Genomic DNA, 15,321 nt, shown 5'->3' with positions numbered 1-15,321 from the left:
TTCTGCCTCGTGAAATTTGGTGTCGAACGTGTGTAATCGAAAGGTAAATCCCAATATAATTGAACAATCTTGATGTTTTACTTGTTTTATCTTATGAACCTTACATCTGAGATACTATCAATATTATCATATACGGACATGTTTTAAAGAAGGCTTTTCGTATGCAGTAATAATATAAACTATCGTACCAAAAGGAAGACCTGCAACGATGGAAGAAAATCACTGGCTTATGGAATAAACGATACCTTAAAATCAAACCTGGTAACTCTAGTCCAGAGATGTACTTACTGTGACATTTCCAGAGCAAATAGAAACCGCAGGCGTCTATATGGGTATGCAATACGACTATTCTATTTGATCAAACTGATATTTTAATGGACTTCATTGATGGTATAGTAATAGACCACGCTAATGGTATAGTAATAGACCACGTTAATGGTGTAGTAATAGACCACGTTAATGGTGTAGTAATGGACCATGTTAATGGTGTAGTAATGGACCATGTTAATGGTGTAGTAATATACCACGTTAATGGTGTAGTAATAGACCACGTTAATGGTGCAGTAATAGACCACGTTAATGGTGCAGTAATAGACCACGTTAATGGTGTAGTAATAGACCACGTTAATGGTGTAGTAATGGACTTCATTAATGGTATAGTAATGGATCACATTAATGGCATAGTAATAGACCACGTTAATGGTGTAGTAATAGACCACGTTAATGGTGTAGTAATAGACCACGTTAATGGTGTAGTAATAGACCACGTTAATGGTGTAGTAATGGACCATGTTAATGGTGTAGTAATATACCACGTTAATGGTGTAGTAATAGACCACGTTAATGGTGCAGTAATAGACCACGTTAATGGTGTAGTAATATACCACGTTAATGGTGTAGTAATAGACCACGTTAATGGTATAGTAATGGACTTCATTAATGGTATAGTAATGGATCACATTAATGGCATAGTAATAGACCACGTTAATTATATAGTAATGGACTTCATTAACGGCACAGTAATCGACTTCGTTAATAGTATAGTAATGGACCCCGTTAATATCATAGTAATGGACTTCGTTAATGGTATAGTAATGGACCACGTTAATGGTGTAGTATTGGACTTCATTAATGGTATAGTAATGGACTTCGTTAATATCATAGTAATGGACTTCGTTAATGATATAGTAATGGACCACGTTAATGGTGTAGTATTGGACTTTGTTAATGGTATAGTAATGGACTTCGTTAATATCATAGTAATGGACTTCGTTAATGATATAGTAATGGACTTCGTTAATGGTATAGTAATGGACTTCGTTAATGGTATAGTAATGGACTTCGTTAATGGTATAGTAATGGACCACATTAATGGTATAGTAATGGACTTCGTTAATGGTATAGTAATGGACCACGTTAATGGTATAGTAATGGACCATGTTAATGGTATAATAATTTACCACGTTAATGATATGGTAGTGGACTTCGTTTATTGACCAAACATTCTAAGCAGCACACATCATAAATGTCTTGTTAATTATGCCGTACATACAATATTGAAGAAATAGTCCATATTCTACCATGAAATATCTAATCTTTAAACTCCTTTCACCTACCATATACTTTATTTTCTCAACTCTCCATTTTATCCAAGTGTTTTAGTTTATAAATGCTGTTATGTTATGTGTTTAGGCTCGAATAAACAGTAACACAAGAAAGAGTGCAAACGACAAGCTTTTAAAATTTTAACAAATAATTTATTTACCTGGAAAAATCCTGTAACAATGAAGAAAAAAGAACTTACGGTTTTAAGAATCAAATCCAAAAATAATCCAGGAATAATCCACAAATACAATTTTAGAAGTTCTAATAATAAACTGTTCCAATGATTTCAAGTTCGAGTCCCGACGAAGAATCCAAGGTGGTAGGCGATGACGTATGCTGTATCCTATTCAATGTTTTTGTCTACAGTTCCTTGTACAAACAATAAATAATCCTCCGGTTTTGGAAATCCAAATAAAAAATTTAAGAAATGTCTTTGTTCAAGATTTCTGTATGAGCACACGTATATTTCCAGGAAAAAAGAATTAATCCTTTTGAATCCATATAATCTGAAGAAAAATTAACATATAATTCGAAAACTGGCTACAACAGAAGGAAACGGCTGGACATCAAAACCCAGACTGTCTAACTTCTCTCTAAGCATCACTTATTAAAGCTAACTAATGCGCAATTTCGGAAATACCTGATATATAATATCACGTAGCCCCAGTATGACCTTGATGAAAACAATAATTGTAATTATAGAAAACAAGTTCACTAAAACTATTTACAAGTCTATTCAATACAGCCTCGATCTCACTCTTATTACTCCCACAATAAAGATAAATAAATAAAAGAACTTGTTGACGTGACTGTTACTAAATTTGAATTAAGATCAGGAACAAGGTTAGCCTTTTGTGTTTACATAAATGAATAGTCACGGTCAAACTATTTCTGGAAAAAAAGTACCAATTTCTAGTAAACAGAACTACATTATTTTGACATATAATGAAATTTTAAAAAATTAGAAAGATTTTAAAACTTACAAAAAGTTAAATCAGATATAAATTAAATCAAATATACATAACACTTTCCCCCATAAAGAAAAAGAAAGATTTATATGATAAAGCTTTCTTTTTACCACAGACTAATTTTACATTAGGTTATTAAAAAAACAGTGTACATGAAATAATACATTGTTATACACGGGAAAGGGCGTCAGCTATTAAATTATATTTTCCCTTGATGTGCCTGATGTCAAGATAATATTCCTGTAACAACAAACATCACCTTAGTAGTCTTTAGTTTTTATTTTTCATCTTGCCTATGAAAGTAAGGGGTTGTGGTCACTAAACACAATAATCGAAGAAGGAGCTGCACTAATGTAAACTTCAAAATGTTGTAATGCCAATACCAAAGCCAAACATTCTTTCTCGATTGTTGAATAATATCTCTGGTGCTTATTTAATTTCTTAGAAAAATAGCACACTGGATGATCAATACTATTTTCATCTTCTTGACTCAAAACTGCTCCAACCCCAACATCACTTGCATCAACAGAAAGTTGAAATGAGCTGAAATTTGGATCTTTAAGAACTGGCGCGCTTTTAAGTATGGCTTTTAACTTGTCAAAAGCCTCCTGACATTTTTCAGTCCAAAGGAACTGTTTTTCTTACTCAATATATTTGTCAGGGATTCAGCAATTTTAGAAAAATTGGAACAAAATTTCCGATAGTATCCGGCCATGCCTAAAAATTGCATCAGTTGCTTTTTATTAACAAGCAAGGAAAATTCAGAGATAACCTTGACCTTAGCATCTATAGGTTTAACTGATCCATGTCCCACGGTATGTCCTAGAAAAGTTACATTAGCACGGCATAACTCAATTTTAAATCAATTAATTGTCATACATGCATCAGTAGTGAGTCCCTCAAAGAATTTCCGAATTGTTGCTAAATATTCTTTCCAGGTGTCGTTGTAGATTATAACATACATCATCGATGTAAGCATCACAATTGTCTAGACCAGAGGTAATCATATTCACGAGACGTTAAAATGTATTTGGTGACCCTTTCATCCTTAATTTGCCAAAATCCTTTCAGAAGGTCAACTTTGGTGACATGCTTGGCATTCCCCATCTTATCAATATAGTCATCGATTCTTGGTAATGGGAATTAATCTGTTTTTGAAATCAAATATACATAACAATGCAATGTGAGCCCACTCAGGTCAATACGAATTAGTGGCTGATCCTCATTAATATGTGAAGAAACAAATGAATATAATACCTAGTGGTTAATCCTCATTTACATATGTGACCAAAAAGAGAATATAAGAACTAGTGGCTAATCCTCATTAATATGTGACGCCACACAGGCTATCAGAACTAGTGGCTAATCCTCATTCACTCATTCATATGTGATGCCACACAGGATATAATAACTAGTGGCTAATCCTCATTACTCTGTAACGCCACACAGGCTATCAGAACTAGTGGCTAGTCGTCATTACTATGTGAGGCCACACAGGATATAATAACTAGTGGCTAGTCTTTATCACTATGTGATGCCACACAGGATATAATAACTAGTGGCTAGTCTTCATTACTATGTGAGGCCACACAGGTCTAAAAGAACTAACGGCTCATCCTCATTGATCTGTTAAACTGGTGGCTAAAGCCCATTCATATGTGAGACCTTAAACGCCTATGACAATTAGTGGCTAATCCTTATTCATATTTTAGGCCACACATAAATATAAGAACCAATGGTTAATCCTCATTCAGATATGAGGCTACACAATTTAAGAACTAGTGGCTAATTATCTTTAATGTGCCAGGTCACACATGTGTATAAGAACTAGCGGCTAATTATCTTTAATGTGCGAGGTCACACATGTGTATAAGAACTAGCGGCTAATCCTCATTGATGTGTTAGACCACACAGGAATATATGAACTTTGTTGTTGTTGTTGTTGTTGTAGGGTTTAACGCCATTTTTCAGCACAAGATAGGCTATAGAAGGCGGCCAGTATAAATGGTGGAGGAAGAACCCGGGAAAACCCAGGAAAGAACCACCGACCCACGAAAATCTACTGGCAAGCTTTCTCACATACCCATATTAGCCGAGCACGAGACTCGAACCCACGCAGACAGAGGTGAGATGGCAGTGATCCGTAACGGCGAGCGCTTTAGACCACTCGGCCGCTCGGCTAATTCATATGTGAGGCCACACAGTTCTATAAGAACTAGTGGCTTATTCCCATTCGTATGTGAGGCCATACAATTCTATAAGAACTAGTGGCTAATCCCCATTCGTATGTGAGGCCATACAATTCTATAAGAACTAGTGGCTAATCCCCATTCGTATGTGAGGCCACACAGTTCTATAAGAACAAGTGACTAATCCATTCATCTGTGACGTCACACAAGTCTATAAGAACTAGTGGCTAATCGTCATTCCTATGTGAATCCGAGGCTAGTTATCATGTCTATATGGCCAAGCATGTCTGTAAAACTAGTGGCCGATCATCGTACTTTCATTGATTTTGGAAGTAAGTTATTGGTGTTAAAAAACAACATCACCGCCTAGAGGACTCCAAACAGGATCGCTGGTTTCAGAGGTAATATTACAATTTTGTTTCCACTCAGACTGCACATATCCAGTACAAATAAGGCTACATTGTTTTGTTTTAGGGGTGGGGGTTCTTTTTATTTTTCATCTTTTTTTTTTTGTGGGGTGAGGTTGTTAGTCTGTTGACCAATGGGTAGCTGACAAAGACGAAATACAACTTTGATCATGTAGTTACCTCAGTGACATCAACCCATTTCAGTGTATTTTTATCGTGTAGTTACCTGAGTGACATTAACCCATTTCAGTGTATTTTTATCGATATTTATTTATTTATTTCAAGTTTTATGCAAAAGGACGCATCTCTGATTACTACAGATAACTGGACCATGCCATTATCTATGAGATAAGGACTCCATATCATACTTTATTCAACACATGATACAAATTTTCCCTTTATATTTGTTTAATATTTTGTACATCTACATTAGTGTTTTTTATGTTGCAGAATCTTCTATAACGAACATTTTAAATGTTTCTTGTTTTAATTAAATTATTTTAAAAGAAACTCATTTGGTTATACCTACAAAGAAACAAATGATAATGGTTTCTACTTCCATTATTGTGATTCAGATTATTCGACACACCCATTTCTTATCGCGTCACACAGTATTTGCTTTGGACCCGGAAACAATACTTTATGTCATAGTGGAATTTGATCGGCTTTGGAAGCTGACTTTATTGCATAGAAAATAAAATATAATGTTGATGGAATTCAATATCTCTGCCCTACGAGATATAGTTTTGAAACAACAGACAATATATCAGATATGAATCACGCCATATGGCGCTTATAAAGGATGCTACTTATTGGGTTTCAGTTCAGTGCAATTAATTTATTGTTTAGCGTTAATGGGTTAATAGTGTTACAGAGGGAATCAATTACACCGTTTTCATATCGATAATTTGGTGACGTTGTCTAGCTGTCATTTACATGATCTTTCTCGTCATGTAGCGGAAAACTATCTTCCTAACAGTGAAATAATATTTTGTGTGGCAGTGAAATTGATCGACATTCACTGATACTTTTATTTCGGTAGAATGACCAATATATAATGTCAATGGCATCCACATCCCTGCTACATACATATATAATCAGTCAATATAATGGACATGAATTATGTCATTTGATATGTATAACTAACTGGGTTCCAGTTCATTGGAATTCTTGTATTATTTGTCATAAACCGTTTGACATAATTACAAAAGTTATCAATTACACCGGTTTTTATTTTTTTCAATATGTTAATAAAACTCATTCTGTCAGGAATTGAAATGCTGGTTTGTCTTTTTAAGGAACACTATACAAATGATATATTTTTCTTCTGATGGTTTCTCTTTTTAAATGATGGTCGTACAAGGTAACTACAATAAAGCATTTTCATTTCTCATCAGGACCACTGTTACCATATGATCACATTTTTCCTTTGCATCGTATTTTGTTAAGTACGTAACACTGTACATCCGTAAACATGTTAATGGGTTAAGGATTTGACTATAGTCAATGCCTACATGTAAACACAAAAAAGCCTGAAAAGAAAAATTACGCTGCCTTCAGCTTTAACTCTTAAAGTAATAATTAAAAACATGTTTTAACTGAATGAATTACACGGACTTCAGTTTTAACTCTTAGTTTGACAGTTGCAAAGTGACATTCGTACTTGTAATCAATTTAGCCTAACAATTAAAAGCATTAATGATAGCTTCATAAATCTACGAAAATATCACAATTCGTTATCTTGCGATTCGTCTTGTATTTATTGGTATTGGTATTTAAATGTTCTTGTTCTGCTTGTCTTTTAAATTTGCAAAATTATCTGTTTTTAATTATTAATATAATTAAATTTATTTCATGTATGGATAACTGTAAGTTTTGAACCAATCGAACTAAGCAGCGGTTTGTTATGCAAGAAAACAGGAATTCAGTACTTTTAGTTCACACACACGTACACATGTATTTGCATGAATAGTATAATCTTGTATAACATGGAAGGCTCTACGCAAATATAGAACAAATCTCGTAAAATATTTATGTGCGATATTTCTGACCAAAAAAAATTGGTTTTACACGAACTGCATTCACGACATAGAAGTGTGTGTGTGTGTGTGTGTGTGTGTGATATGGATGTTTAACGTAGCTGTAACAATTTTTCAGTCATATCGCTACGATGTCTGCAGTATGGCAGTTTATAGTGATGTCTAGCACTGGGGCTTTATGCCTCAAACATGTAGCATGATGTTCCACCCAGTCACATAATCCTGACACCAGGCCGACCAGTCATAGCACTAAACTCTTAATGCTGAGCGCCTAGCGAGGCAGCTGTTAGTACCATATTTTTATAACTTTTTGGTAACTCGGCCAGGGTTCGAACCCGCGACCTCTCTCATCCTATGCGGATTCTCTAACCACTATTCCACCTTAGCGGTACTTAGAAGAGCATAATACATCTGACATAATCTTTTGCTGATGCCACCGTTGTTCATAAATTTCATAATTCTTCCGATCTAACTCACATTTGGAAGAACGGAAATGATTCACTTTCAAAGATATGACAGAGTTAAGTTCGTCCTGTTGCAAAACTGTTTTCTACAAAACAGTGCTTGACGATGAGATCGAGATGTCTTCAGTTCATGTGACTTTGGTTGGAATTAGGTACAAATACCAAAGACGCACATTTGGCTGTCAACATCGTAGACGCAGTTACTGCCATTCTTTAAGTGGATATTATCATTGAATACTGTACTTTACCAACAGAGAGAAAATTTGCTTTTAATAAAGACAAATTATCTATTGTGAATGACATAAGCATATAAATTTATTTTCTAAAACAACAATTTTATTTAATGACAACTCATGATTGGAATACCATCGGGCCTTCTAATTTGTAAGTGAAAACAAATACATTCGCCAATTGGCATGTCATCCAAATTCCAATTCTTTTCAATTTCTTTCCAATATAAGTAAAAGCTGGGCATAAACATTATTCGTAGTTAAACGGAAACGGAATATCAGATTGTCTGTTCTCAAAAATATGCCTTTGATGTATGTCGGTGTAGGACTTTGCAGATAAATCTTACGTTTTATTCTCATTAATAACAAAATCAATCTATTCGGATCACCTCAGCAATTTTTACAATTGGGCTGACTATTGGATTGACCAGAAGATGTGAAGGAAAAATGTTTCGATGCATTTGCATGTTCTCGGTCAGTTTTAGAAGGTTTGAAGGGCACCAATTCGCCGACAACTGCATCACACTTCCCATGCTTCTTTGACCACAGGGAACCATTTTTATACTCCATCTTAGTGAAAGTACGGAATCTCTTTGCTTTTTCCCCACGATACGTCACCTCCAATAGTCTGGTTCACTGTTTTGTATCTACAATGCACACCGCTACACAACGAACAAATCGAGAGATACAGATTTGTCAGTTACCGTCATGAGATATTGACTTTTCAATTGAGGCCGGGCACAAATGAAATGCAGCATCGGCATACATTCGATGCATGATCCAAAGGACTGACCCAGAAGTTGCAAATTAATAGCGTTTTTGCCTCCAATGTTTGCATTCTTGGTGTCAGTCCTAAGTGGCAGATCAAATTACATAATTGAATACGTTCCAGTCCATCAGATACATGAAAGTTTTTTATAGGCAATTGAAAATCATTATACCAGTAATTATTGTATCGATTTAGATTCAAAGCACTCTAGAATCCAGTGTCTTAATATTAACGTTCAAACTAAAAAACAAAACAAAGAAATTCTCTTTTCTTAAAGGGAACGTTGTTTATGTGACCACATTCTAATATGTTGTACCGTGTTTTGTAAGTGTTGTATCGACATGATTTCCCTGTCCAATAAATATTAGTCTTTATTGAGGATAAATCTGTAAAGCATACATGGCACTAATTCAGATACCAAATAACAATCAATATTAATGACGAACATACAATCTTTAAATATTCTGGTTCCAGCCTATAACCTCATTACTTTTAATGTCGGTACATCTTGGTTTCATTCATCTTCATCTTTCAATTGTGTAGATATCTTCGTATTATTTTATGCTTGACAAAATTATCTAAAATATTTCTTATGAGACATAATGTTTTAAGTTCCTATGCTAGGATTGAGTTATCATCAAGCACCGGCGTGGACATCGTGTTATGTAGTCAGAAAAGGCTGATTTGTCACAGCAGATGAGGATCAGGTTAGTGTTCCCTGTAGCTGGGATTCGTAACAAATCTCTGTCTATCCGTCTTCATCTTTTTATATTGCTGTTTTTCCATGGAACTGAAGCATAAGTACTTCATGGACTTTTAAGTGTCAGGCATGGGAAAGAACCAATAAATCAGATACGTTTGGATATTGTAGCTCAAAGTAAACTGTAGATTAAAACTTTGTTTTGGGAATCTGTCATCAGACGTCTTTAGTAATTTGAATCAATATATATGTATTTTGCCATATCTTACTGCTTGCATTTGTATTCTACCTAATTCATTATACACAAAAACATTTTGGTGTGTGCATTGTAATACCACTGGCATATTTATAAAATGTCGTATGTGCAACCTCTGATTTTAGCATCGTAAAATTAAACCTTGTGACCAATACTTAATCTAGTGTTCATTCTGTAAAGTGCATTGTTTATGCTAGAAATAAATGCGTATGAAATCAGTCTGGAAAATATCATGCTGTTTGATGTTCTGGAACGTTTTAAGTCTTCCGAAACCGTTCAAAAACCTTTCTCTAACAGCGTTTTTTTGTGGTTTTTTTTAATGACCGGTTAGATTTCCTTTGCTTTTTATAGGTTGCATTCTTCGTTGGATATGTTTTTGTACAGTTTTTATGGAGCTGTATAAAACCAAGCTGTCCATCGTATTATTGATTCCGAAGCTATTAAACGTATCAAGTCACTGGTGCTTTGCCGATTTACTGTCTGCATTCCAGGATTGTGTGTTGCCTAAAACCCGGTCGATATCTTTTTTTAATATTACGTTGTTCGTATCGTCTGTACTGATTTACAATTACATATAATTTAATGTAATTTCTGTCTTATTACATTATCACATTATTACGTTATGCAATGCTGATTCAGTCCGTGTAATTAATCATGAAGATGACTATTCATGTACGTAATGACTAATCTAAAAGTAAATAATCTATTATTGTAAATGAGTTATCTTGTAGACATTTAAAGTTTCCAATGCCTTTATCATCCCCGCATCTACCATTTGTATTCGTCATAAAAGATAAATGATAAAATTGTAGTAAATTATCTCCATAGCGATTTAGCTCCTTTTGCCTTAGTCGGCCCTTGCCCCGATAGCTACATCCTCGACATAGCCCATATCTGTATCAACGAAACTATTATTATCATGTATAATACAGTCAAGTTCTGTGGAGGTATAAGCACTGAAATCTCTAATAAAAGGTGTGTGATTTGGAAATAATGAGCCCATCTGTTTTCAGTGATGATAAACATGTATTTTTTGCACGTATTGATGAGTGGTCAGGCAACATCTAGTTACACCAAAAAATAAGACCTTTCCTAAAGTCCTAAAGCATTTATACATAAGAGACAAATTTTAGTCACGCGATATCTTTATTTGTTTCCAAGTCAATGCATTTTGAAATTATACATTACTTGCCTTTTCACTTATACAATTAATGTTTTACATTTAATTCTTTCCCTCTGCCACACATGCATTAGTAAACCGATTGGTATAATTCTATAAAGTCTGGACAAGCGCAAAATAAAACCTATGAATTTCGCAAAATACTGAACAAATCAGTACGATACACATTAGATTGTTCACTTTATAATTTTGTCGAACATGAAATATTCCAGATACAGAATTTAATTTCAATATCCTTGTACTAGTGAGAATATTGACTTCAGCCAGACCAAAAAGTATCATTTGCACGCCTAATATCCTGCAGTGCATATTTGAATACGTATTCAATTTTATTTATAACATGTCTGTCATATTTCAAGACGTTTCATGGCAATAACTGGGCCCCTGCATCAGAAAAAGGATGGTGTCTCATATGCTCATTTAGGAACTGCAGATTGGCATGGACATCACTCGTTATAGGAATGAGAGATTGCTTGAGCTTTAGAGGTCTGAGAGCGATGCGGCCCTTTGTTTCTTTTGTGATTGTAATTGGGGACAATGTCGAGATCATTACTCTACCCGCTGGTATACTACGTCACGTGCTCTTTAATGTACAATTCATTTATATCAGGACAGTCTGAATCCGTTTTTCAAACTTATCGTTGCTTCGCCACCTGTCACTTCTACAAAAAGAGCAGAGTTCCAATAGTCAAGATTCATTGGTGAATAACAAGATCTAAAGTCCATGCAAAATCAGCAATTTTAAAAGCAGAAGACCGATCGCTAGTGAAATGTTACCAATCCCAACAACAGGGAACACTAACAATGTCATCATCTGCTGTGACCTGTTATGACCGTACATAACACCATGTTAAAGCCTATTCTACACAATAACTGATTCCTATCATAGGAACTTGAAACGTTACAAATATGTTAGATGTTTATGTCACAACCAAGAGTCAAATAATACAAGAGCGTGTAATATATTACACGAAGAGGTTGAATAAACACGTACTTGACAGGATTATTAGGACATCTATCTTTCATTAATGCATATGAGTTTTTAATGTGATATTTTATTCCTCTAAATTATATTGTGCCGTCTTTCTGTCAGCCTGTCATAAAGTCAGATAGAGAATGATGAGAAGGCTTGAAAATTGTGATCGCTTTAAAAATGTCACGCTTTTAGGAACGATGCACATTTTAGAAGACGATTTCTAGAAAACAAGGACTCCGTGAACTTATTTTGGATTAGTCACATATTTTAAGTGTTGACTGTCATCAGCTTGGATGATAAATTGGGCGACATTAATTGACCTGATTTAAACGTAGACACATCGTTCTTGGCACGCGTTCGTGTAATTATTGTATTATCGTATTGTATATGTTGAGAGAATGATTACAATACTTGCTGTTGTTCTTCATACTGTTAATATTGCAGTTGTTGTTCATCATCATCATCTTAGTTGTAGTATTAGTAGTAGCAGTAGTATTAGCATTAGTAGTACAGCGAAAATATTATATGTATTCAGCGAAAAATATATATGTGCATTCAGTTCTCATGCGCAATTAATAATGGGTATGGATACCTATCAGCCATTGTCAATTTTGCATCTTTATGTAAAACCATATTATCAAGTTCAACTTACCGATGAAAAGAGCAGATTTAAAGGTATGTTGTTAGCAGACGTTTTTTTCTGATTTCAGACCACGAACGAAATGGAACAGAAACTCCTGCTACGGAAGCAACACGTTTGATTAAAAACAAAAACTACGATGAAACAGGAACCAGCCCAAATTTAAAATTTACAGCGGAAGGTTTATGTCAGAGTGAGATAATGATGAACAGAGTTAGGCATAACAGTAATGAAAGATTTCATGATTGTCACGATATTCATAGCTCGGGTCAATGTTTTTCTTTTGCAAATATGTCTGATATAGGTGCCGCCAATGGAAGCGGTTCTTTACGAAATGCTGATTTAGCTGAGAACAGACCTAGCGGGACAGCAGAGAGTATTCCTAATGAAAATTGCCAAGATGCTTCGATTGAAATAGAAGCGAATATCACAACAGAACAACATCAGGGCCGAAGACAAGTGCTACATATTATAATTGGTGGACGAACTGTAACTGTAGATGATTCTGAAACAAGCGATCTGGAAGAAAATGTGTGCTCGTCTTTCTCAACAAATTCGGATGCTTTTCAGGAAAACCCAAATATGGATTCAAACTTTTCCAGTAGAGGTCAAACGCGAGTAACCTGGAGTTGTTCAGATGAAATAATTTCTAATAACTCGATTTCGTATAGTGATGCAAGTGACTTGTCAGAGCGAAGTACACAAAACGACGCAGAGACTGGTGAGCAATGTAAGTTTATTCCTACACTGAATGATTTAGAGGACATAGAGAGCAGTTCCTTGAGTTGTGATAGCGACATTGATTCTACTAATAAGAAAAGGGACAGTCAGCATAGTGTGGGCAGTCCTCTAGAATTGCTCAGGAGACAGTTCACGTTCCGCTCCAAAGAGGATCAGATAGTCACAAGACGAATGATACAAATTTGTATTAAATATTCGCTGTTCCTATTTAACTTCTTCTCCTTGGTAAGTGTTCACGATGATTATATATATATATATATATATATATATATATATATATATATATATATATATATATATATATATATATATATATATATATATATATATCGAGAGAGACACAGAGAAAGACAGAGAGTGTGAGAGAGTGTGAGTTGTCATTTCGAAATATTGGAATTTTCAAGGTTTAAAAATACGCAGAAGCAAAAAGATTTTAAAAAAGAAAAAGCAAGAATTAATCATATTTCACGTCCTTTAAATTGGCAGTAATTAATACAGTGCCATAGACATAAAAAGCGGAGAGAAATTAAATCAGTTATAAATCGTTTCACCGTTGTATTATTTGATATATTTAAATTATTATAAATCATAACATAGTTATATTTTTATATAGTAAAATCATGTATAAATAATATCGTTATATTATTCGATACATTTAAGTCATTATAAATCATATCATCGTTACATAATTTGATAAAATTAAATCATTATAAATAATATCATTATATAAATTGATAAATTGATACACGTAAATAATTATAAATCATAGCATCTTTATAAATTATTTTTTTACATTTAACTCATGTATAAATCATAACATAATTTTATTATTTTATACAATTTAGACTGTTAGTTTTAGAAAGGTCGTTTAAACATTGAATTATTCATAAACAATAATGGCGATAGATTTTCTATTGGCTAAACATCTATACCATATGAAAAAATCCTGTGTATTTATCGTGAACACCTGATTTAGTATTGCGACAGTGGTTATATATAGCTGTAAAATATTTCCCACTTATTCTACTGCATAACAATTTGGTTCAAAGGACAACACTCTAAACATTGTCAAAGGTTTTATGAAATCTGTATTTCGAAAAACAGTTAGTACACGATGTATCATAATAACGTTCAACGCTGAGTACCTACCCCCAAAATCAGTCTGACGTACATCATGATGGAAAAGGTAAACACTCAAACATTTTGGGAAAACACATGCCAATCTGAAGCTTTGTTTAGAAACACAATCTATAAAAATGACTCTAACAATAATATATCATTTGTTACGAAACACCCACCCACCCGACACCATAACCCACTCCCCTGCAATAAAAATAAAAATGGACAGAAAAAAACTGTGCGCATGATCAATTTTTCAAAAAGACAAGCACTTCAATAATTGATTTTACATATTTTAAACGACTTTCGAAATTTGTAATGACATAAAGGAATTCTTATGCACTTTTATAGCCATACATATACTTACCTTAAAATGGTGTTTTGTGAATAACTGTATACAAATCATATTATATACGAACAACAAACTCTGAACATTCTGCAATTTATATCAGATTTTATAACGAACCGAACGAAGACTTCAATAATCACGTCAAAATTTCCTCTTGTTATTTATTCGAGATATTATTTATAATGTAATGAATGTCTCGCAAGAAAAATGCACCATATTGGAAGTATTCCTGGCATGCAATTCAGTTGATCTCAGTACTATCAAATGCACTGTTAGAAAGTTCCCGATTCATGTCATGTAGTTCATGTTACTTCGTGATTATGACCGGATGATTAAAATCAATCACAGTCATATTAATTTGCTGTCTCTCTTGAGAATTGTTATGGACGAGTATTTCATACAATAAACAGACACATGAGATACCACACAGCACACTCTAATCTGATTATTCCGTTATTGCGTATCTTTATAGCATTTACATCTGTTTGTCAGTTAATCTCAATTCCATTTCGTTTTGGAGAATTTTGCTGATGTTATGAGCGATTTCACTATTCCTGTTTTTATACGTTATCGTAAAGACTCTCTGTACTTTAGTTACTGTGCGATACTAAAATCTATGCCTACCTATTTGAATAATACACTTGTTTTGATTCTATAACTAAGTCTAACCTCTCGAGAGTGGAGTCATT

General features: G+C 34.1%; 1 protein-coding gene across 3 annotated transcripts in view; it reads left to right on the top strand.

Annotated features, from left to right (window-relative positions):
• LOC149772391 (tetraspanin-14-like) overlaps positions 1 to 15,321 on the top strand; it is a 95,897-nt gene that overhangs the window by 58,236 nt on the left and 22,340 nt on the right. For 2 of the 3 annotated variants that reach the window (XR_016417710.1, XM_089947866.1), the window contains exon 2: positions 12,494 to 13,389. Coding sequence is in view for 2 of the 3 variants with exons in the window: in XM_089947866.1 (XP_089803992.1) it covers positions 12,494 to 13,389 (896 nt within the window). In the remaining variant the exon portion in view is untranslated. Of the gene's footprint in view, positions 1 to 5,017; positions 5,164 to 12,493; positions 13,390 to 15,321 lie in introns of those variants that run through there. The other variant, XM_089947867.1, reaches the window with a different exon arrangement.

This window comes from Sinohyriopsis cumingii, unplaced genomic scaffold (assembly GCF_028554795.1).
Source record: "Sinohyriopsis cumingii isolate HCF-2022 unplaced genomic scaffold, ASM2855479v2 utg001510l, whole genome shotgun sequence".
Lineage (NCBI taxonomy): Eukaryota > Metazoa > Mollusca > Bivalvia > Unionida > Unionidae > Sinohyriopsis > Sinohyriopsis cumingii.
Note: the sequence above shows the minus strand (reverse complement) of the source record. Positions and strands in the feature narration are given on the sequence as shown.